This window comes from Muscardinus avellanarius (genome assembly GCF_963383645.1).
Source record: "Muscardinus avellanarius genome assembly, chromosome: 2".
In the NCBI taxonomy this organism is placed as follows: Eukaryota; Metazoa; Chordata; class Mammalia; order Rodentia; family Gliridae; genus Muscardinus; species Muscardinus avellanarius.
In genome coordinates, this window is record NC_137787.1 from 82,408,660 (window position 1) to 82,425,460 (window position 16,801).

The following is a 16,801-nucleotide window of genomic DNA, read 5'->3' on the forward strand; positions in this document are numbered from 1 at the left end:
CAAATGACATAATTTTGTTCTTCTTTATTGCTGAACAGATGTCTGTTGTATGTACATCCTTTGATTTTTTAATTTATTCATCTGTTGATGGATATGTAGGTTGGTTCCATAATTTGGATATTGTGAAATGTGCTGCTATAAGCATGGATATGCATGCATTATTATAATATTCTGATTTCAGTTCCAAGAAAGGTCTTTTTAACTATGATACAAAACTAATGAACCAAATCAAGATCCATATATTCAACTACACATATGTATGTGTACACACACACACACACACACACACACCCCTAGATTTGTATGGCAAAAATGAAATGTCAAATGTTTTAGATATATTTGCAACTTACAGCACAAAGGTAAATTTTTCTATAAAAGCATTCCTAAAAACAAGAAAAAGCCCTAACTCAAAACCCCAAAATAAAAAATAATATGACTACAGAAAAGAAACTCTAATTGAATATTAAACATATAAAAAGATAGTTAAGCCTAGCATGGTGGCACATGCATGTAATCTCAGTATCTGGGAGGATGAGATGACAAGATCATAGCATTGTGGAAAGGCTCAACAACTTAGAGACCCTGTTTAAAAACGAAAAATAAGATAGGGCTAGGGGTGTAGCTCAGAGGTAGAATGCTCCTAGGTTCAATCCCCAATATCCCCCCATAGGTATTAATCTTTTATTTTCATGTATTTCCATTTGATACTCTTAAACAACCATTGATCATAAGTACCTAAAATTACAGAAAACAATACTGCAGATAACCCAGTTAAGAACATCCATATAATAGTATGCAGCTATAAAAAAGGAAGCTCTTTATGTATTGATATGGAATGATCCCCAAGATATTACTGGTGAGCTGAAAAAATGTTCAGAAATGCAACGAACAGTTATATGAGAAATAGAAAATTAATGTATTATACAGATACCTATGTACATATGTTATATACATGGACAAATGAATATTCATGTAGTTATAAAAAGTTTGTGAAAGAATTAAGAACTTAGCACTGATTTCTACAGAGCAGAAGGGGAGTCTTTTCTGTGTATATATTTTTATATTTTAAAAATTTGACCTTTAGGCTGGGCGTGGTGGCTCATGCTTGTAATCCCCGCGCTTGGGAGGTGGAGACAGGATGTTCGAAGCCAGCAACACTGGCTTAAGAGACCCTGTTTCCAAATAAAAACATAAAAAAAAAAAAAAATAGGTCTGGGAGTGTAGCCCAAAGGTAGAAGGGCTTCCAGGAACCCCAGTACCACCAAAAAAAAAAAAAAAAAAAAGAAAAAAAAGAAAAACCAAACCAAAAACCTTTGATATAACTATAACTGATAGAATTCAGATCAAAAAATAAAGTACAGCAAGGTGTGGAGATGCAAATCTGTAATACCATACCTGGGAGTCTGAGGTGGGAGATCTTAAGACCAACCTCAGCAATTTAGCAAGACTTTGTTTCAAAACAAAAAAGAAAAGAGCTGGGGTGGGTATAGCTTGGAGGTAGGATGTCCCTGGGTTCAGTCTCCAGTACCACAAAATAAGTTAAGTGTATTAAAAAGAAAAAAGTAAAATTACAAAGAATAATTTCAGTAAGACTGTCCTTCTTTAATGGGAGGACAGGGAAGTTTTATCCTAATATGTATTTAAACTGACTCCTTAAAATAAATTTAACAAAACTACTACTAGTGAAGTGTATGTCATGAGTCCAGAGAACTAAGGAAGGAAAGGTTGAGAATACAAAAGGATTATCAAATTTCCTGGATAAAAAAAAAAAAAAAAAAAAAAAAGCACCCAAGCAGCCTTTAAGCAAAAGCAGTTAAGAAATATATTGGCTGTATTACTTATAAGCCATGTGAAGTTCAGTAACAGACTAGTACAAACTCAGAGGACAAGGATCATTAACAAAAAGCCTGGTAAAGTATGTCTGAAAGATTAACTTAAAAGTTTTCTCCAGATAGCTCCCTTCTCTTCCTATCCCCCCTTCAGAGAAAATCCAGTCTGTGTTGCTGCTCCAGAAGAGGATGTGGCAAAGAAAGGAAAAATAGCCTGAGTGTCTTTTTGGCTTTTATGTTGCAAAAGAATTACAACAATTAAAGACACAATTAGGGGAAGGAGGGTAAATACAAAATGTCTTGAATAGACAGCAAAGATAATGAGTTGATTGGGGAATAGATGAAATGTGTGGAACAGGGAGAAATTGACTGAAGAGTTTATTTAAAGGTGAGAAGCATGTCCCTGGTTTGCAGGGTATGTTGTATGTTTGTACTTTTGTGTGTATATGGGGGTGGGGAAGTGCTACTGGGTCATACATCACTCACAGAATAAGATGTGTATAAAGATGTGTATATATTTGCATATAGGCCCAAGTACTAGTCTACAAATACATCTGCTCTTAGTGGGGCAAAGAAAATGTAGGTGACCCTGTGGCTGGAAGTGCTACAACTGAAAGGCCATTCTGACCAGAATATAAGATATTTCAAAAGTAACTCACTTTAGTAAAAGTATTAAGGATCAAAAAGCATCTCCATCTCAGCTGGGTGTGGTGGCACACACTTGTAATCCCTGCATTTGGGAGGCTGAGACAGGAGGATCGTGGTTCGTGAACAGCCTACTTAGTGAGGCCCTCTGCAACCCAGTGTGATAAAGAGAAATTACAATATGTTTGTAGAAAACTGTGTATGGCAATAACTTATGTATACCCATATTGCCAAATAGCAATGAATACCTTTAGAAAAGGGAGAAAAGAGTAAACAATGAGTTATTTGGGGGAAAAAAAGGAGAATAAAAGGTACAGTTTAAATGTTATGTTAACATATACAGGGAGGGAGTAAGGTGGGATCCAGAGAAAAATACACCAAGTGGTGTATGCAGGCTATGATTGGATTATTTTGAACCTCACTATTATGTATAATTACAATGTACCAATAAAAATATATCTTAAAAAAATCAGTGTTTCTGTTTGAGGATTGCTATGAATTAACGAGACTTCTAGATTCCTAAAAAAAGTGAGGAAAGACACAAATCAACATAAAAATAACGAAATGTGAGGCTCTCTAAAGCCAATTAAGCCTTTTCACTCAGGTGTTTTACTATGTTACCTGTCAATTGTATTAAGAGTATTCTTAAATTTTTACAAAATGACTAGACCATTCCATAACCTAAGTTGTGTTTCACCCTGAATATGTTTTTTTGTATTCATTTTGAACTAACCAAAAGCAGCATTACTGGTACTGTCACAATAACAGGGCTAAACAGAGAACACTGCAATACTGTGGTCTAGTAATGTTAATGATTCTGAACATTACTCAACTCATTTATGAAAAAGCAGAAAAACCACAAAAGTTAACGTCCATCAACTGAATTGTTACAAGTCAGTACCTCTAGAATCTTTTTTCCTAAATTCACCAGTTCCATTTTTTAAGCCATTAGTTGAGTTTTCTTGTATATCCTTCCAAAATTTATAGATATTTAGGGGGTGTAGGTAAACATATGGAACTAGTTATATAAAAAAATGCATATTTTTTCACAAATAAGATACTTGCCAGGAAAACTGTCCTGCACTTTGCTTTTTTTCACCAATGTTCTATGTTGGAGACTGTATAAGTATACAGTTACAGTTCCACTGCATATTTTTATTAGCCAAGTTTTCCATTACTAAAAAAATGATGCAAGTAACATTCTTGCACTTCAGTGTAATTATTTATATAAAGACACGTTACAAATTCCCACAGGGAGAAGTGTTATCAAATATACAGGACTCTTAGTAAATACACGTTATTATTCTTCTCTATCACTCAATTTTCATCAGTTGATGAAATGATAGAAATTTCATCGTTTGAATCAATCGAATGTGCGCCACCATGCCTAGTTGTTTTGGTTCATTTAAAAAAAAAAAGTTGTTTTGGCTCATTTTTTTTTAAAAAAAAAAGTTACCTTGGTTTCAGGATGTAGTTCCTTTTTAAAAAATAGCTGGAAACTTCCTGTATTTCTATATTTCTTTTCCAGTAAAAGAGACTGTTTATGCTCTAAATATTTTTATTTTAACAGTTTTAAGCTTACAGGACAAAAAGGACTTTCATGAATTTTATGAATCAGATAAAGAGGCATTAATTTGCAAATATACAGAAGCAAAAATAATAGGAAAATAAAACCTCTTATAATCCCTTTCCTTTATGCAATTAATGATACATCCTTCATAAAACTTCTTCCTGCCATAAGTAAATAATGGGGCCAAATGTGACTATTTATAATCTCTAAATCCTGATTTAGAGATTCTGATATTAACAATGTTTAAGTAAGCTGCTATATTTATACTGTGAAATACAATCTGGTAATGAAAAATAATTGGGTAGATCTATATATCTTTCTTTTTTAAAAGAGTGTAGCTGCATTGTTGTAGTTCTTTGCTGGCCACAATCATCCCATCATAGCCTCCCAAGTGCTAGGATTACAGGTATGTGTCACTATATCCACCTAAGTGTGTGTGGGTGTGTCTGAACTGGGAATTAAACCCAGGGGGTTTCAACTTCTGAGCTACAACCCAGTTTTACTTTATATTTTAATATTGAAAGAGAGTCTCACTAAGTTTCTGAGACCAGCACTGAACCTGCAATCTTTCTGTCTCAGCCTTCCAAGTACTGGGAGTATAGCTAAATACTACCATACCTATCAATCTATGTATCTTGATACAGAATGAACTCCAAGCCATTTTAGTAAAATGCAGACCATACATAATTCCAATTATATTTGTTATATAAAAGTGTGTGTGTGTGTGTGTGTGTGTGTGTGTGTGTGTAGCCGGGCGTGGTGGTGCACGCTTGTAATCCCCGCGCTTGGGAGGCAGAGACAGGAGGATTGTGCAGGTTCAAAGCCAGCCACGCGCACTGGCTTGGGAGACCCTGTTTCCAAATAAAAATGTAAAAATAGGTCTGGGGGTGTAGCCCGGAGGTAGAAAGGCTTCCAGGAACCTCAATACCATAAAAAAAAAAAAAGTGTGTGTGTGTGTGTGTGTGTGTGTATGTGGTACTGGGGATGGAACCCAGAGGCATTCTAACTCCAAGCTACATTTTTTTGTTCTTTATTTTGAAACAGGGTCTCACTAAGTAGTAGATGAGGCTATCTGTGAACCTTGATCCTCCCATCTTAGCCTCCAAAATGGTAGGATCACAATGTGAGCCACCACGCCTGGCTCCAAAACTGTATTTTAAATTATCATATATGTAAATGATCAGAAAAAGATATAAAAAGACACATGGGTAGGTTAGTGAAAATCTTTGCTTTAATTTTTGGAAAAATTTCCCTAGTGAGATTGAATTACTTATGTAATTGAAACTTATTTTATGAAACTAAAAATAAAATGTAGTATTTAATTTAAAAAGTTAGCCTGGCATGGTGGTACATGCTTATAATCCTAACATTTGGGAGGATCACAGGTTTACGGGCAACCTCAGCTACTTAGTGAGGCCCTCTACAACTTAGTGAAACCCTGTTTCCAAATAAGGAATAAAAAATCAGATTGGGTGTGTGGCTCAGAGGTAGAATGCCCCTAAGTTCAATCCCCACAAGCACACACACATAAGATGTTATAAATGTAATGAATAATTTTAAAAGTGGTAAACTAATAAAAACTTAAATGTACTAATATGCATAAAACTAACCAGTAATTTAAAGACACATAAACAAATTTTATCAACTTATATCAGTTTTTTCCTTAAACAAATGACAGGCATTTAAAATAATCTGTATCTTCTCTACATTAGATCACATTCTTTTGTTGTTGTTAAATACATTTTTATTGGTGCATTGTAGTCATACATCTTTTTTTATTTTTCTGGTGGTACTGTGGTTCCTGGAAGCCCTACCACCTCTGGGCTATACTCCAGACCTGTTTTTTTATACTTTTTATTTGGAAATAGGGTCTCAAGCCAGCACGGCTGGCTTTGAACCTGCACGATCCTCCTGTCTCCACCTCGCAAGCATGGGGATTACAAGCATGCGTCACCATGCCCGGCCTTAGTAATACATCTTAATGGGATTAAAAAAAAACCTGTGACCATATCACACACATACATCACCCAATCAGCCCCTACCCAATCTCTAACTCTTTCCTACCCAAGCTTGGTTTCCTCATTAACTTTGATATGTTTATTTTTTCCTTCCATATATGGTCAAGTTATTTTTGACAAGGTTTTCAAGAACATTTGGTGAAGGAAATAATCTTTCACTAAATATTGTTGAAAAATAACTAAATGAAAAAGAATAAAATTGGGCCTTTACCTAACACCATATACAAATATTTACTCAAAATAGATAAAAGACCTAAATGTAAATCTTAAGACTATAAACTTTTAGAAGAAAACCTGGGTCATAAAACTTCACAACACTGAAATTATCAGTGACTTCTTGGATATGATTCCAAAGGCACAGGCAACAAAAGGACAAACTTCATAAAAAATAAAAAAAATTATACATCCAAAGACAATGTAAACAGAATTTAAAGTTACTGATAGAATGGGATAAAATATTTTCAAATGCTATATCTGAAGGTATATTAATATTCCAAATAGAAATCTTAAAAATTAGCAACAATAAAAGTAGACAATACAATTTTGAAATAGGTAAAAGACTAAAATAGATAATGAATCTCCAAAGATTTTTATATGACCAATAAACACATGAACATCACTCATCATTATCATAATATAACTAATCATTAAGGAAATACAAATAAAAACTATAGTGAAATACTACTTCACTTAACATGAATTACCTTGCTCCAGCCCTTTACCTTGAATTTGTTACTCTCTTTACTTGTAAAGTGTGTTTCTTGTAAGCAGCAGATGGATGGATTCTGGGTTTTAATTCATTTTGCCACTTTATGTCTTTTTATTGGGGAATTGAGGCCTTTTACATTCAGTGTGATTATTGAGAGTTAACTTTTAAATCCTAACAAGTTAAGATTTTATTTCTGTTTGAAATACTGTTTATTCTAATTTGCTTAGTTATCTGCTGGATGGAAAATCTTGTTTCTCTGGTTCTGGTATTACCTATTTCTTTTTTGTAGCTAATCTCTTTGAGTATTTTCTCTAGCACTGGTTTTGAAGACATAAATTCCTTCAGATTGTGTTTTTCATGGAAGCTTCTTATTTCCCCATCTAATTTGAGCGATAGTTTTGCTGGGTAGAAAATTTTTGGATGGAAGTTGTTTTCTTTCAGAGTTTGGAATATGTTACTCCAAGCCCTTCTGGCTTTCATGACTTGGCTTGGGAAGTCTGGAGTGATTCTAATTGGTTTGCCTCTGAATGTCACTTGGCCTTTTGTTTTTGTTGCCTTTTACGATTCTCTGCTTGGCTTCTACATTGGTTATTTTGACAATTATGTGGCATGGGGAACCTTTTCTCTGATCCTGTCTAAAGGGAGTCCTGTAAGTTTCCTGGACCTGTGTATCAGCCTCTTGCTCTATGCTTGGAAAATTTTCTGCTATTATTTCTTTGAAGAGATTGTTGATCCCTTTGGTTTCACCTTCTTTTTCCTCCTCTATTCTGATTATTCTTAGCTTGGCTCTCTTAAAATGGGCCCATATTTCTTCAATGTCAGATTCCTGCTGTCTGATTTTTTTTTCTAAGTTATAAATTATGCATTTGTTTTTGGAGTGATCATCTTCTAGGAGCGAGATTCTATTTTCCATGTGGTCTAATTGATTGTTTATAGTTTGAATTGATGCCTTTACTTCAATGACTGCATCCTTTATTTCTTTTAGACTCTCTCTAAATTCTTTTCGAAAGTCCTGTATTATTTCTACAATTATATTCCTGATTTGAACTTCTGGAGATCTCTGAATTTCTGTGTTATCAGGTTTTGATATGGAGTTGTGGGTGTTCATTGCTCTATTATTGTTCCTCTTTCCCATGATTTCAGCAGTTTGTGCCTTCTCTGGCTTCTTCCCCGGGTCACCACAACTTCACTTAGGGTGGGCTGGATCTCGAGTTTGTGGTAATATCAGCCGCCACTACTCCTTTACTGGGTTGTATTGTAAAGTCTCAGACCCAGGGAGTTAATCAAGGCTGTGCGAGACTGTGGGGGGGAAGCCGAGCTGTGAGTTTTCCCACAGGGAGTTGTGACTAGTGTGTGGTGTCTCTGCCACCACAAATCCTTCAAAGGGTTGGACTGCAAAATCTCAGACCCAGGGAGCTTATTAAAGCCGTGCAAGTCTGTGTGGGTGCAGTGCTGGGATTTCTCCTATTGGGGCCGCAATTTCACTTACAGTTATTGTGCGCGCTAATCTGGAGCTGTCGCGGGCATGGTGAACTCCCCACCGCTGCTGGCACTATGGCACCGCTGCCACACCCTCAGCCATTAGGCTGGTGTATTTCTTTTCTGGTTCTGAGCTCCGTTCTGAGTCCCTGGAAGGTGTGATGAGCTTGGCCACTGGGAGTTTTAGACGTTTTTTTGCGCTGAAAGAACTGCTGAATTACACCCTAACGATCCACAACTGCTCACTTCAGCTCCTTGTTTACCTTTCCTCTTTGCAGCCTGGTGCTGTGAGGCATGATGGCGCAAATGCAGCTCCGCGGTGCGGGCTGGTTTCTTTTCTGGTCTCTGGTTGTTCTTTTAGTCTTATTTTCCGCTGTTCCTTGTGTTTACTTTTTTTTTATTTCTCTGCTGATAATGTTTTCTAGCTATGAAAAGCACTGATTTTGTGGCAACAGAGATCAAGTGTTAGCAGGACTTGTAAATGCTGTTTTTCTCTGTTGCCATCTTCCCTGAAGTCTAGATTACACTCTATATAGTTCAATTCTTTAAATTCCTGGAACATGTCTCTCTTCATGTTAAGAAAGAAATTGGTTAGTCCTAATCTTCAAAGTTATTATTTTCAATTCTAGGAACAGAGGAGAGTGGAAATTTTCAACAAATTTCTGAAATTCTGTATCATGAAGCCATGATAAGAGTCTCACTTATTGTTCTGAAGAAACAGTTGACAAATTTTTTAATGTTCTAACTTCAACTTTAGTTGGATTCAGTATGTATTAGTCATTTTGTCTCTAGAGACATGAGGGGGCTAGAAACGTCTCAGCTATAAGAAGTCACAAGAGCCGGGCTTGGTAGCACATGCTTGTAATCCCCGTGCTTGGGAGGCAGAGACAGGAGGATCACCCTGGGTCGAAGCCAGCCTCGCTCACTTAAGAGACCCTGTTTCCAAATAAAAATATTAAAAAAAAAAAAAAAAAAAGGCCTGGGAGTGTAGCCCGGAGGTAGAAAGGCTTCCAGGAACCCCAGTACCACTAAAAAATAAATAAATAAATAAATAAATAAATAAATAAATAAATAAATATAAAAGTCACAAGAACTAAAAACAATAGCCCTTGACAATGCAAGAAGCTAGAAGGAATGTCCTAGCCTTAAAAATTAATATTAACTAGCAGATGTTAAAGAATTACAGCTGCCAAAGATACCAAATTCACCTTTTTTTTTGGTTTGTTTGTTTTTGAGACATAATTTAATAACAATAGTGTTAGATTAAGTATTTTCTGCTAAAAGCAATTCCATCTATATACTTAAGTCATTTTGTTATACATTGGGGAATATTAAGAGTGGAGGAAAAATATATTAGAAATAGAACAAAACTTGTGAAACATGATAAAACTTGCTAAATTGTTAAGAGATGCAAAAGCTAACATGCAATAATCGTAGAGAGTAATAGGTGGAATGTGATTTTTCTTTTGCAGTACTGAAATTAAACCCAGGGGCTCCTACCTGCTAGGTAAGTGCTCTACTTCTGAGACACACATCCCCCCGTCCCCCCCCCCTTTTTTTTGCGGTACTGGGGTTCCTGGAAACCCTTCTATTTCCGGGCTACACTCCCAGACCTATTTTCTATTTAGAAACAGGGTCTCTTAAGCCAGAGAGGCTGGCTCCGAACAAGCACGATCCTCCTGTCTCCGCCTCCCAAGTGTGGGTATTACAAGCATGCACCACCACGCCTGGTGTCCCCTGCCCTTTTTAAAACAGATTTAAGATAGGGTTTCCTCAGTTGCCCATAGTGGCTTTGAACTTGCAACCCTCCTGCCTCATCCTTCCTAGTAATTGAGATTATAGATGTGCATCACTGTGCCCACTGACAACAACAAAATAAACAAGGTTTTGTTTTATTAATTTCCCTGAAATAGATTCTTACAGCAAAGGATGGTTTGCAGGCCAACAATAAAACACTAAAACTCTGTAGAAGCCAGGTGTGGTAGTACACACTTGTAATACCAGTACTTAGAGGTTGAGACTAGGGTATCACAGGTTTGTAGCCTGCCTCAGCAATTTAGTGATTCCCCTCAACAACTTAGTGAGACCCTGTTTCAAAATAAAAAAAAATAATATTAGGGCTGGGGATATAGATCAGAGGTAGAATGTCCCTGAGTACCACACAAACAACAACAACAACAACAACAACCACCTCTGCAGAGCAACTCTAATGCCATCCAGAGATGATTAGGGGAGATGAGTTTCAAAACCAATTCACAATTTCAATCTCATCCCCCTCAGACAACCTCACTAGTAAAGATGTACATTATCAGAGTTTAACTCTAGTAGATAAAAGGATCAATTAACTTCCCACATGCTCCGATGTAATTCTTCTATTGAATGCACGCGCACGCGCACACACATACACACACACACACACACACACACACACACACACACACACCCTATATACAGGGTTTCAAGAATTCTTTCATGCAAACAATGACCAAATTGTATTATCAGAAACTTTAGAAGTTAGTTTTTTTTTAAACAGGCATTCAGACTTACAATGTTTCTTGTTTGTCTACTTTTCATTAGTTATCTCTCAAGGATTTTCACCAACCTTGAACAGTTTTTAAAAATTGAGTTCAAGAAGCTGGGTATGATGTTGCACAGTTGTAATCTCAGCATTTGGGAGGCTGAGACCGGATGATGATGCTATGTAGACACCCTCAGCTACTTACTTAGTGAGGCCCTTCACAACTCAGTGAGACCCTGTTTCAAAAATAAAAAGACTAAAAAAATAGGGCTGGGGATGTAGCTCAGAGGCACAATGCCCCCGAGTTGGTCCATCCTTAGTACTGGAGAAAAAAACAAGCCAGGTGTGGTGGCAAACACTGTACACGTGTAACCCCAGTACTTGGGAGGATAATGCAGGATTTCCAGGTTTGCCACCAGCCTCAGCTACTTATTGAGGCTTTATGCAACTTAGTGAGACCCTATTTCAAGAATAAAAAAAATAGGGCTGGGGGCATAGCTCAAAGGTAAAATGCCACTGGGTTAATCCCAAGGCCTTCAAAAGTATTTCTCAAACTGCTACTTAAGACCACCTGCATTCAAATCACTTGTAAAAATTGAGTATTACTGGATCCCAACCAAGATTAACTCAGAATTTAGAGCTACTTTTTAAAAAGTCTCTGGGTCCCCACCCCCCCCAGCATTGGCGATTGAACCCAGGGCCTCGCATATGCAACTTAACCAACAAGCTATAACCCAGGTCCCCTAAGATATTAACTCTATGAAATGAGAATTGTTGAGTATATGCCAATCTTGGACTTCAGTTAAACTGCAATAAAAAAGCTTTCAGTGTAGCTGGGTGTGGTGGTGCTCACTTGTAATCCCAGTACTTGGGAGGCTGAGGAAGGAGCATCACGGGTTCAAAGCCAGCACTGGCAACTTACAGAGGTTCTCAGAAACGTAGTGAGACCCTGTTGTCAAATAACAAGTTAAGTCAGGCTAGGTGTGTAGCTTGGAGGTAGAATGCCTCTGGGTTCAATCCTTAATACCAAAAAAAAAAAAAAAAAAAGCCTTTCAGTGCACAAAATTTTTAATTTTTATCAGTCTATCTAGAAAGAGAACTCTTTCATAGTACAGTATTTACTGTGTTGTTTTCTAAAAACCAATCTACTTCCAAATGAAGATCTGAGGAAAACTGCAATAAATTTTAAACAGAAGTAACTGAAATATTAAAATAGCAGTACTTATAGGCAATAATTATGCTAAAAGACAATACTTAAAACAGTCAAACATTTTGCTGAGATTTCCAGTAAACAAGGCAAAATAAACACATATATAGTATGAATTTATTACATCATAAAAGACATGCCAATTTTTTGTTTAACCTAATAAGATAATTTCAACCATATTTTTTTTTTAAAGACTTGGGCTACTTAATGTGAAAACTTTTGTTATGAACTATAAAAAGGTTAAGAATATAACTTCACAGGCATTTCCTCAGGGGCAAAATAAGGAAGCAATCTTCTCTTATGTGTGGTACTAAGGACTGAATTCAAGTCCCCCCACAGCCCGATTTTATTTATTTGGAAACAGTCTCCCTAGGTTGCTCAAAGTCTCACTTCTTGGTGAGGCTGGTCTCAAACTTGTGATCCTCCTATCTCAGCCTCCCAAATATTGGGATTACAGGTGTGTGCCACCACACTTGGCTAGGCAATCTTTCCTGAAAACTAAGCTAATCAATTCAGTGTTGATCTGGAGGGAAGTCAAAGTTTGAGACAATTGGTCTATCTTTTCAACTATCTATTGTTTCAAGAGAAATTTTAACCAGAGGCCAGTAAGCAAATCAATTCAAAACAACATTCTATAAAGAAGCTAACTTGTACTTTTGTTCCAAATAGAGAATTTCATCTTAGCATAACATAAAGGCAAGTGCTAACACAATCACTTCAACCTTATCTAAGCTCAATCATAATGTCGCTGAAAATTTTTTTGTGTGTGTCAAACTGGGGATGGAACCCAAGGGCATTCTACCTCCGAGCTATACCTTCAGCCCTATTTTTTTATTCTTTATTTTTGGAACAGGGTCTCACTAAGCTGTAGAGGGCCTCACTAAATAGCTGAGGCTGGCCACAAACCTGTGATACTCCTGTCTCAGCCTCTCACGTACTGGGATTAAAAGCGTGTACCACCACACTCAGCTTACTGAAAATCTTTTAAAGAGATTTTTAAGGAATCATCTTGTGGCAAAGACTATTCTCTATCAGACTATTCTCTTTCCATGTATGTTAAAATATAGCAACTTTGCTCATTTTGGGGGTGGGTGGGTCTGGGGATAGAACCCAGGGGCATTTGACCTCCGAACTACATCCCTGCCCTATTTTTTATTCTTTATTTTCAAACATGGTCTCACTAAGTCGCAGAGGGCCTCAGTAACTGAGGCTGTCCGTGAACCACAATCCTCCGGTCTCAGCCTCCAGAATGCTGGGATTACAAGCCTGCGCCACCACAACCAGGTACCTTTGTTCATTCTTGAGTCTTGATAGTAAATTCATTTTATTAGCAAAGACTTAGACATTGAACTTCCTATTTACTATAATAGTATTAGTTTCTATCCAGCATACCTTTAAGCAATATGAGATTATATAATTATAACTGGAAAAGGAAGCAGGGCAATGACAAAAGTACAATCATATTCCTTTTGATACTGAGCAAGCCGTATCTTCAGATAGCAACTGCCACCCATTCTATTCAGTAATGTAAAATCATGCCAACTTTTAAATAACAGTAGGATAGAATTCATGCTTTCTTTCTTTCTTTTTTGGTGGTACCGGGGTTCCTGGAAACTCTTCTACCTCCAGGCTACACTCCCAGATACCTATTTGTTTTTTTTTTACATCTTTCTTTGGAAACAGGGTCTCTTAAGCCAGAGAGGTTGGCTTCAAACCTGTGCCATCCTCCTGTCTCGGCCTCCCAAGCACGGGGATTACAAGCATGCACCACCACGCCCGGCCTTCATGCTTTCTTAATCAATTCTACGAAAAAGAATTTATTAAGAAAGATGTATCAATGAATTCTATGAAAAAGTTGGGCATAGTGGCATGTGACTGCCATTTAAGTACTTGGGAAGCTGAGACAGGAGGATCTTGGCTTCAAGGCTAGTCTCAGCGATTTAGTGAGATCATTTCAAAATAAAAATAAAAGGAGGACTGGGAATGTAGCTCAAAGTAGAATCCCTCTGGCTTTAATCCCCTGTAACCTCCCTCCCCCATAAAAGTTAGGAAAAGCCTATTAATATTGGCTGCTATCTAGAAATTAAATGACATAGTATAAATTAATAGAACAAGTAAAAATATGTATTTTCAGCTGGGTGTGGTGGTGCACGCTTGTAATCCCAGCATTCGAGAGGCTGAGACCTGGAGGATCACGGTTCGCGGACAGCCTCAGCTACTTAGTGAGGCCCTTTGCAACTCAGTGAGACCTGGTTTCAAAATAAAGAATAAAAAGTAGGGCAGGGGGTGTAGCTCGGAGGTCGCATGCCCCCTGGGTTCCATCCCCAAACCTGCAAAACATTTAAAAAAAAAAAATATGTATTTTCTCATGCAAGAAGTAGAGGACACAGTTGCCATATATCTAGCAAACCAACCATTTTGTAATTTGAAGATACAAGTTTCTCTTTCTGCAAAACTAGATAATCTATTCTTTGTATCACTGTGAGGGCAAGAACTTTATTTTTTTATTTTTATTTTTTGTGGTACTGAGGGTAGAACCCAGGGGCTTTTCTACCTCTGGGCTATACTTCCAGACCTATTTTATATTTTATTTGAAAACAGGGTCTCACTAAGTAGCTGAGAGCTGCACTAAGTAGCTGAGGCTGGCTTCGAACCTGTGTGATATTCCTGTCTTAGCCTCCCAAGTGCTGGGATTAAAGCTTGAGCTACCACGCCCAGCTAGGGCAAGAACTTTAAAGAGTTTAGCAAAGATTAAGGGTAGAAGATGATATACATGAATGACCTCAACTGCTTATAGATGGTGATTAAGTCATGAGTTAAGGTGGTCAAATCAAATGAATTAGAATAGGAATAAAATATATCAAATGTTCTAGACTTGTCAAAATCATTTTGGTGAGGAGAAAGAAATACAGTATAAATGAATTTTTTCATTGGATACCTATGACCTACAGTTAGATACTATAGAAACTCAGGTCTGAGTCTCCAGGACATTAATATTAATTAATTAATTTATTTATTTTTGGTGGTACTGGGGTTCCTGGAAGCCCTTCTACCTATGGGCTACACTCCCAGACCTATATTTTAATTTGGAAACAAGGTCTTTTAAGCCAGCCAGGCTGGCTCCAAACCAGCGCGATCCTCCTGTCTCCACCTCCCAAGCACGGGGATTACAAGCGTGCGCAAGCCCAGCCTGACATTAATATTTAATTTTTAGAAGTTACTTAAAGCTGGGTGTGGTGGCGCACGCTTGTAATCCCCTGAGACAGGAGGCTCTTGCAGATTAGAAGCCATCCTTTCTGGCTTAAGAGACCCTGTTTCCAAATAAAAATCTAAAATAGGTCTGGGAGTGTAGCCCGGAGGTAGAAGGGTTTCCAGGAACCCGAGTACCACCAAAAAAAAAAAAAAGAAAAAAGAAATAAAGAACCTGCTTATAAAAATATTCAAATTTAAATTTCTTCTAAGATTTTCTTATGATATATTTATCTTGACCAAGTTTGAAGGAAGTTTTTGTCATTAAATTTCTTTTTTTTTTTTTTTTTTGTGGTACTGGGGTTCCTGGAAGCCCTTCTACCTACCTCTGGGCTACACTCCCAGACCTATTTTTTTTATATTTTTGAAACAGGGTCTCTTAAGCCAGCACGGCTGGCTTCGAACCTGCGTGATTTTCCTGTCTCTGCCTCCCAAGCGCGGGGATTACAAGCGTGCGCCACCCCGCCTGGCTTCTGTTTTTAAATTTCTAAGAAGGGGTATGGAGCACCTCTTAGAGCATAATTACAAAATGTTAAATATTTGTTGGACTGAAGTCACATATTCAAAATGTTTTTATACCCACAAACTGGTGACCCATTATAAAACTATGGCAAATAAATATATACAAATACGTAAAATTTATATAAATATATATACACACACATATGAGAAATCTAATAGCATTTACCAGAAACATATGCAAATGAATAACATAACTAAATTAACGGCAGATAAGAATACATTAAATATTTTATCCCCAAATTTGTATGGTTTACATATAACTTGGAAAAATAAAAATGAGATTAGTATCACATTATGTGATAAATTCATACCTAGTAGCCCAGTGTCTATATCATCTTCTTTTTTCAAATTCTCAGCATGTAAATCTATAAACACAAAGAGAGGATTAGGTAGAAAGGATTATTTTTTAATTTGGAGAAAAAGTTTGAAAGACATTGTAAAACTGTGCAAAGTACTTGGGTAAAAAATGGGTCCAAATTCTGTTTTGATTTGCTATGTAACCATCAGCAAGCAAAAAAGGCCTCTACTGGCATCAACCACCCTTTAGAAAATGAGAAGAGTTTATCTCATATGGTTAGGACATTTTATATTATACAAATTGAAGGGCATACTAGATTTTGAGTTCAACTCCTTTCTCCATTCTCCAAAATATTAATGCCTTCTGAAATGAACTTGTACTTACCATGGTATTATGACTTTATGATATAAAAGTGATTGTTCAGAGCAAAAGATAACCTAACAAAAAAGACTATCAGAGTTTCAGTGTAAAAAGGGAGAGGGGAATTAAAAAAAATGGAAGCCAAACACTTAAAATTGGCAGTTTATATCCAATGGTAATTGGTAATGGATCCTAGAAATGTTAGAGGGTGGTAATCTCTTCTCCTAGGCCCTTGCTTCACCACAGAATGACTTCAAATGGAAAACAAGAACAGTAGAATATAAGAGGCTTATTTAGGGAAGCAGGGGTATAGTTTAACACAAGGCCCTGATACCTGGAAAAGACCTCTTCCCAATAGAAAACAGTGGGAGTCCTCTACATGGTGAATTGTATTTCC

General features: G+C 37.0%; 1 protein-coding gene across 2 annotated transcripts in view; it reads right to left on the reverse strand.

Annotated features, from left to right (window-relative positions):
• Positions 1 to 16,801, reverse strand: part of ARL6IP6 (ARF like GTPase 6 interacting protein 6) — a gene marked incomplete at both ends in the record, with an annotated part of 46,395 nt that overhangs the window by 27,288 nt on the left and 2,306 nt on the right. For both annotated transcript variants that reach the window (XM_080690164.1, XM_080690163.1), the window contains one exon: positions 16,058 to 16,111. In XM_080690164.1, the coding sequence (XP_080546290.1) occupies positions 16,058 to 16,111 (54 nt within the window). The remainder of the gene's footprint in view (positions 1 to 16,057; positions 16,112 to 16,801) is intronic.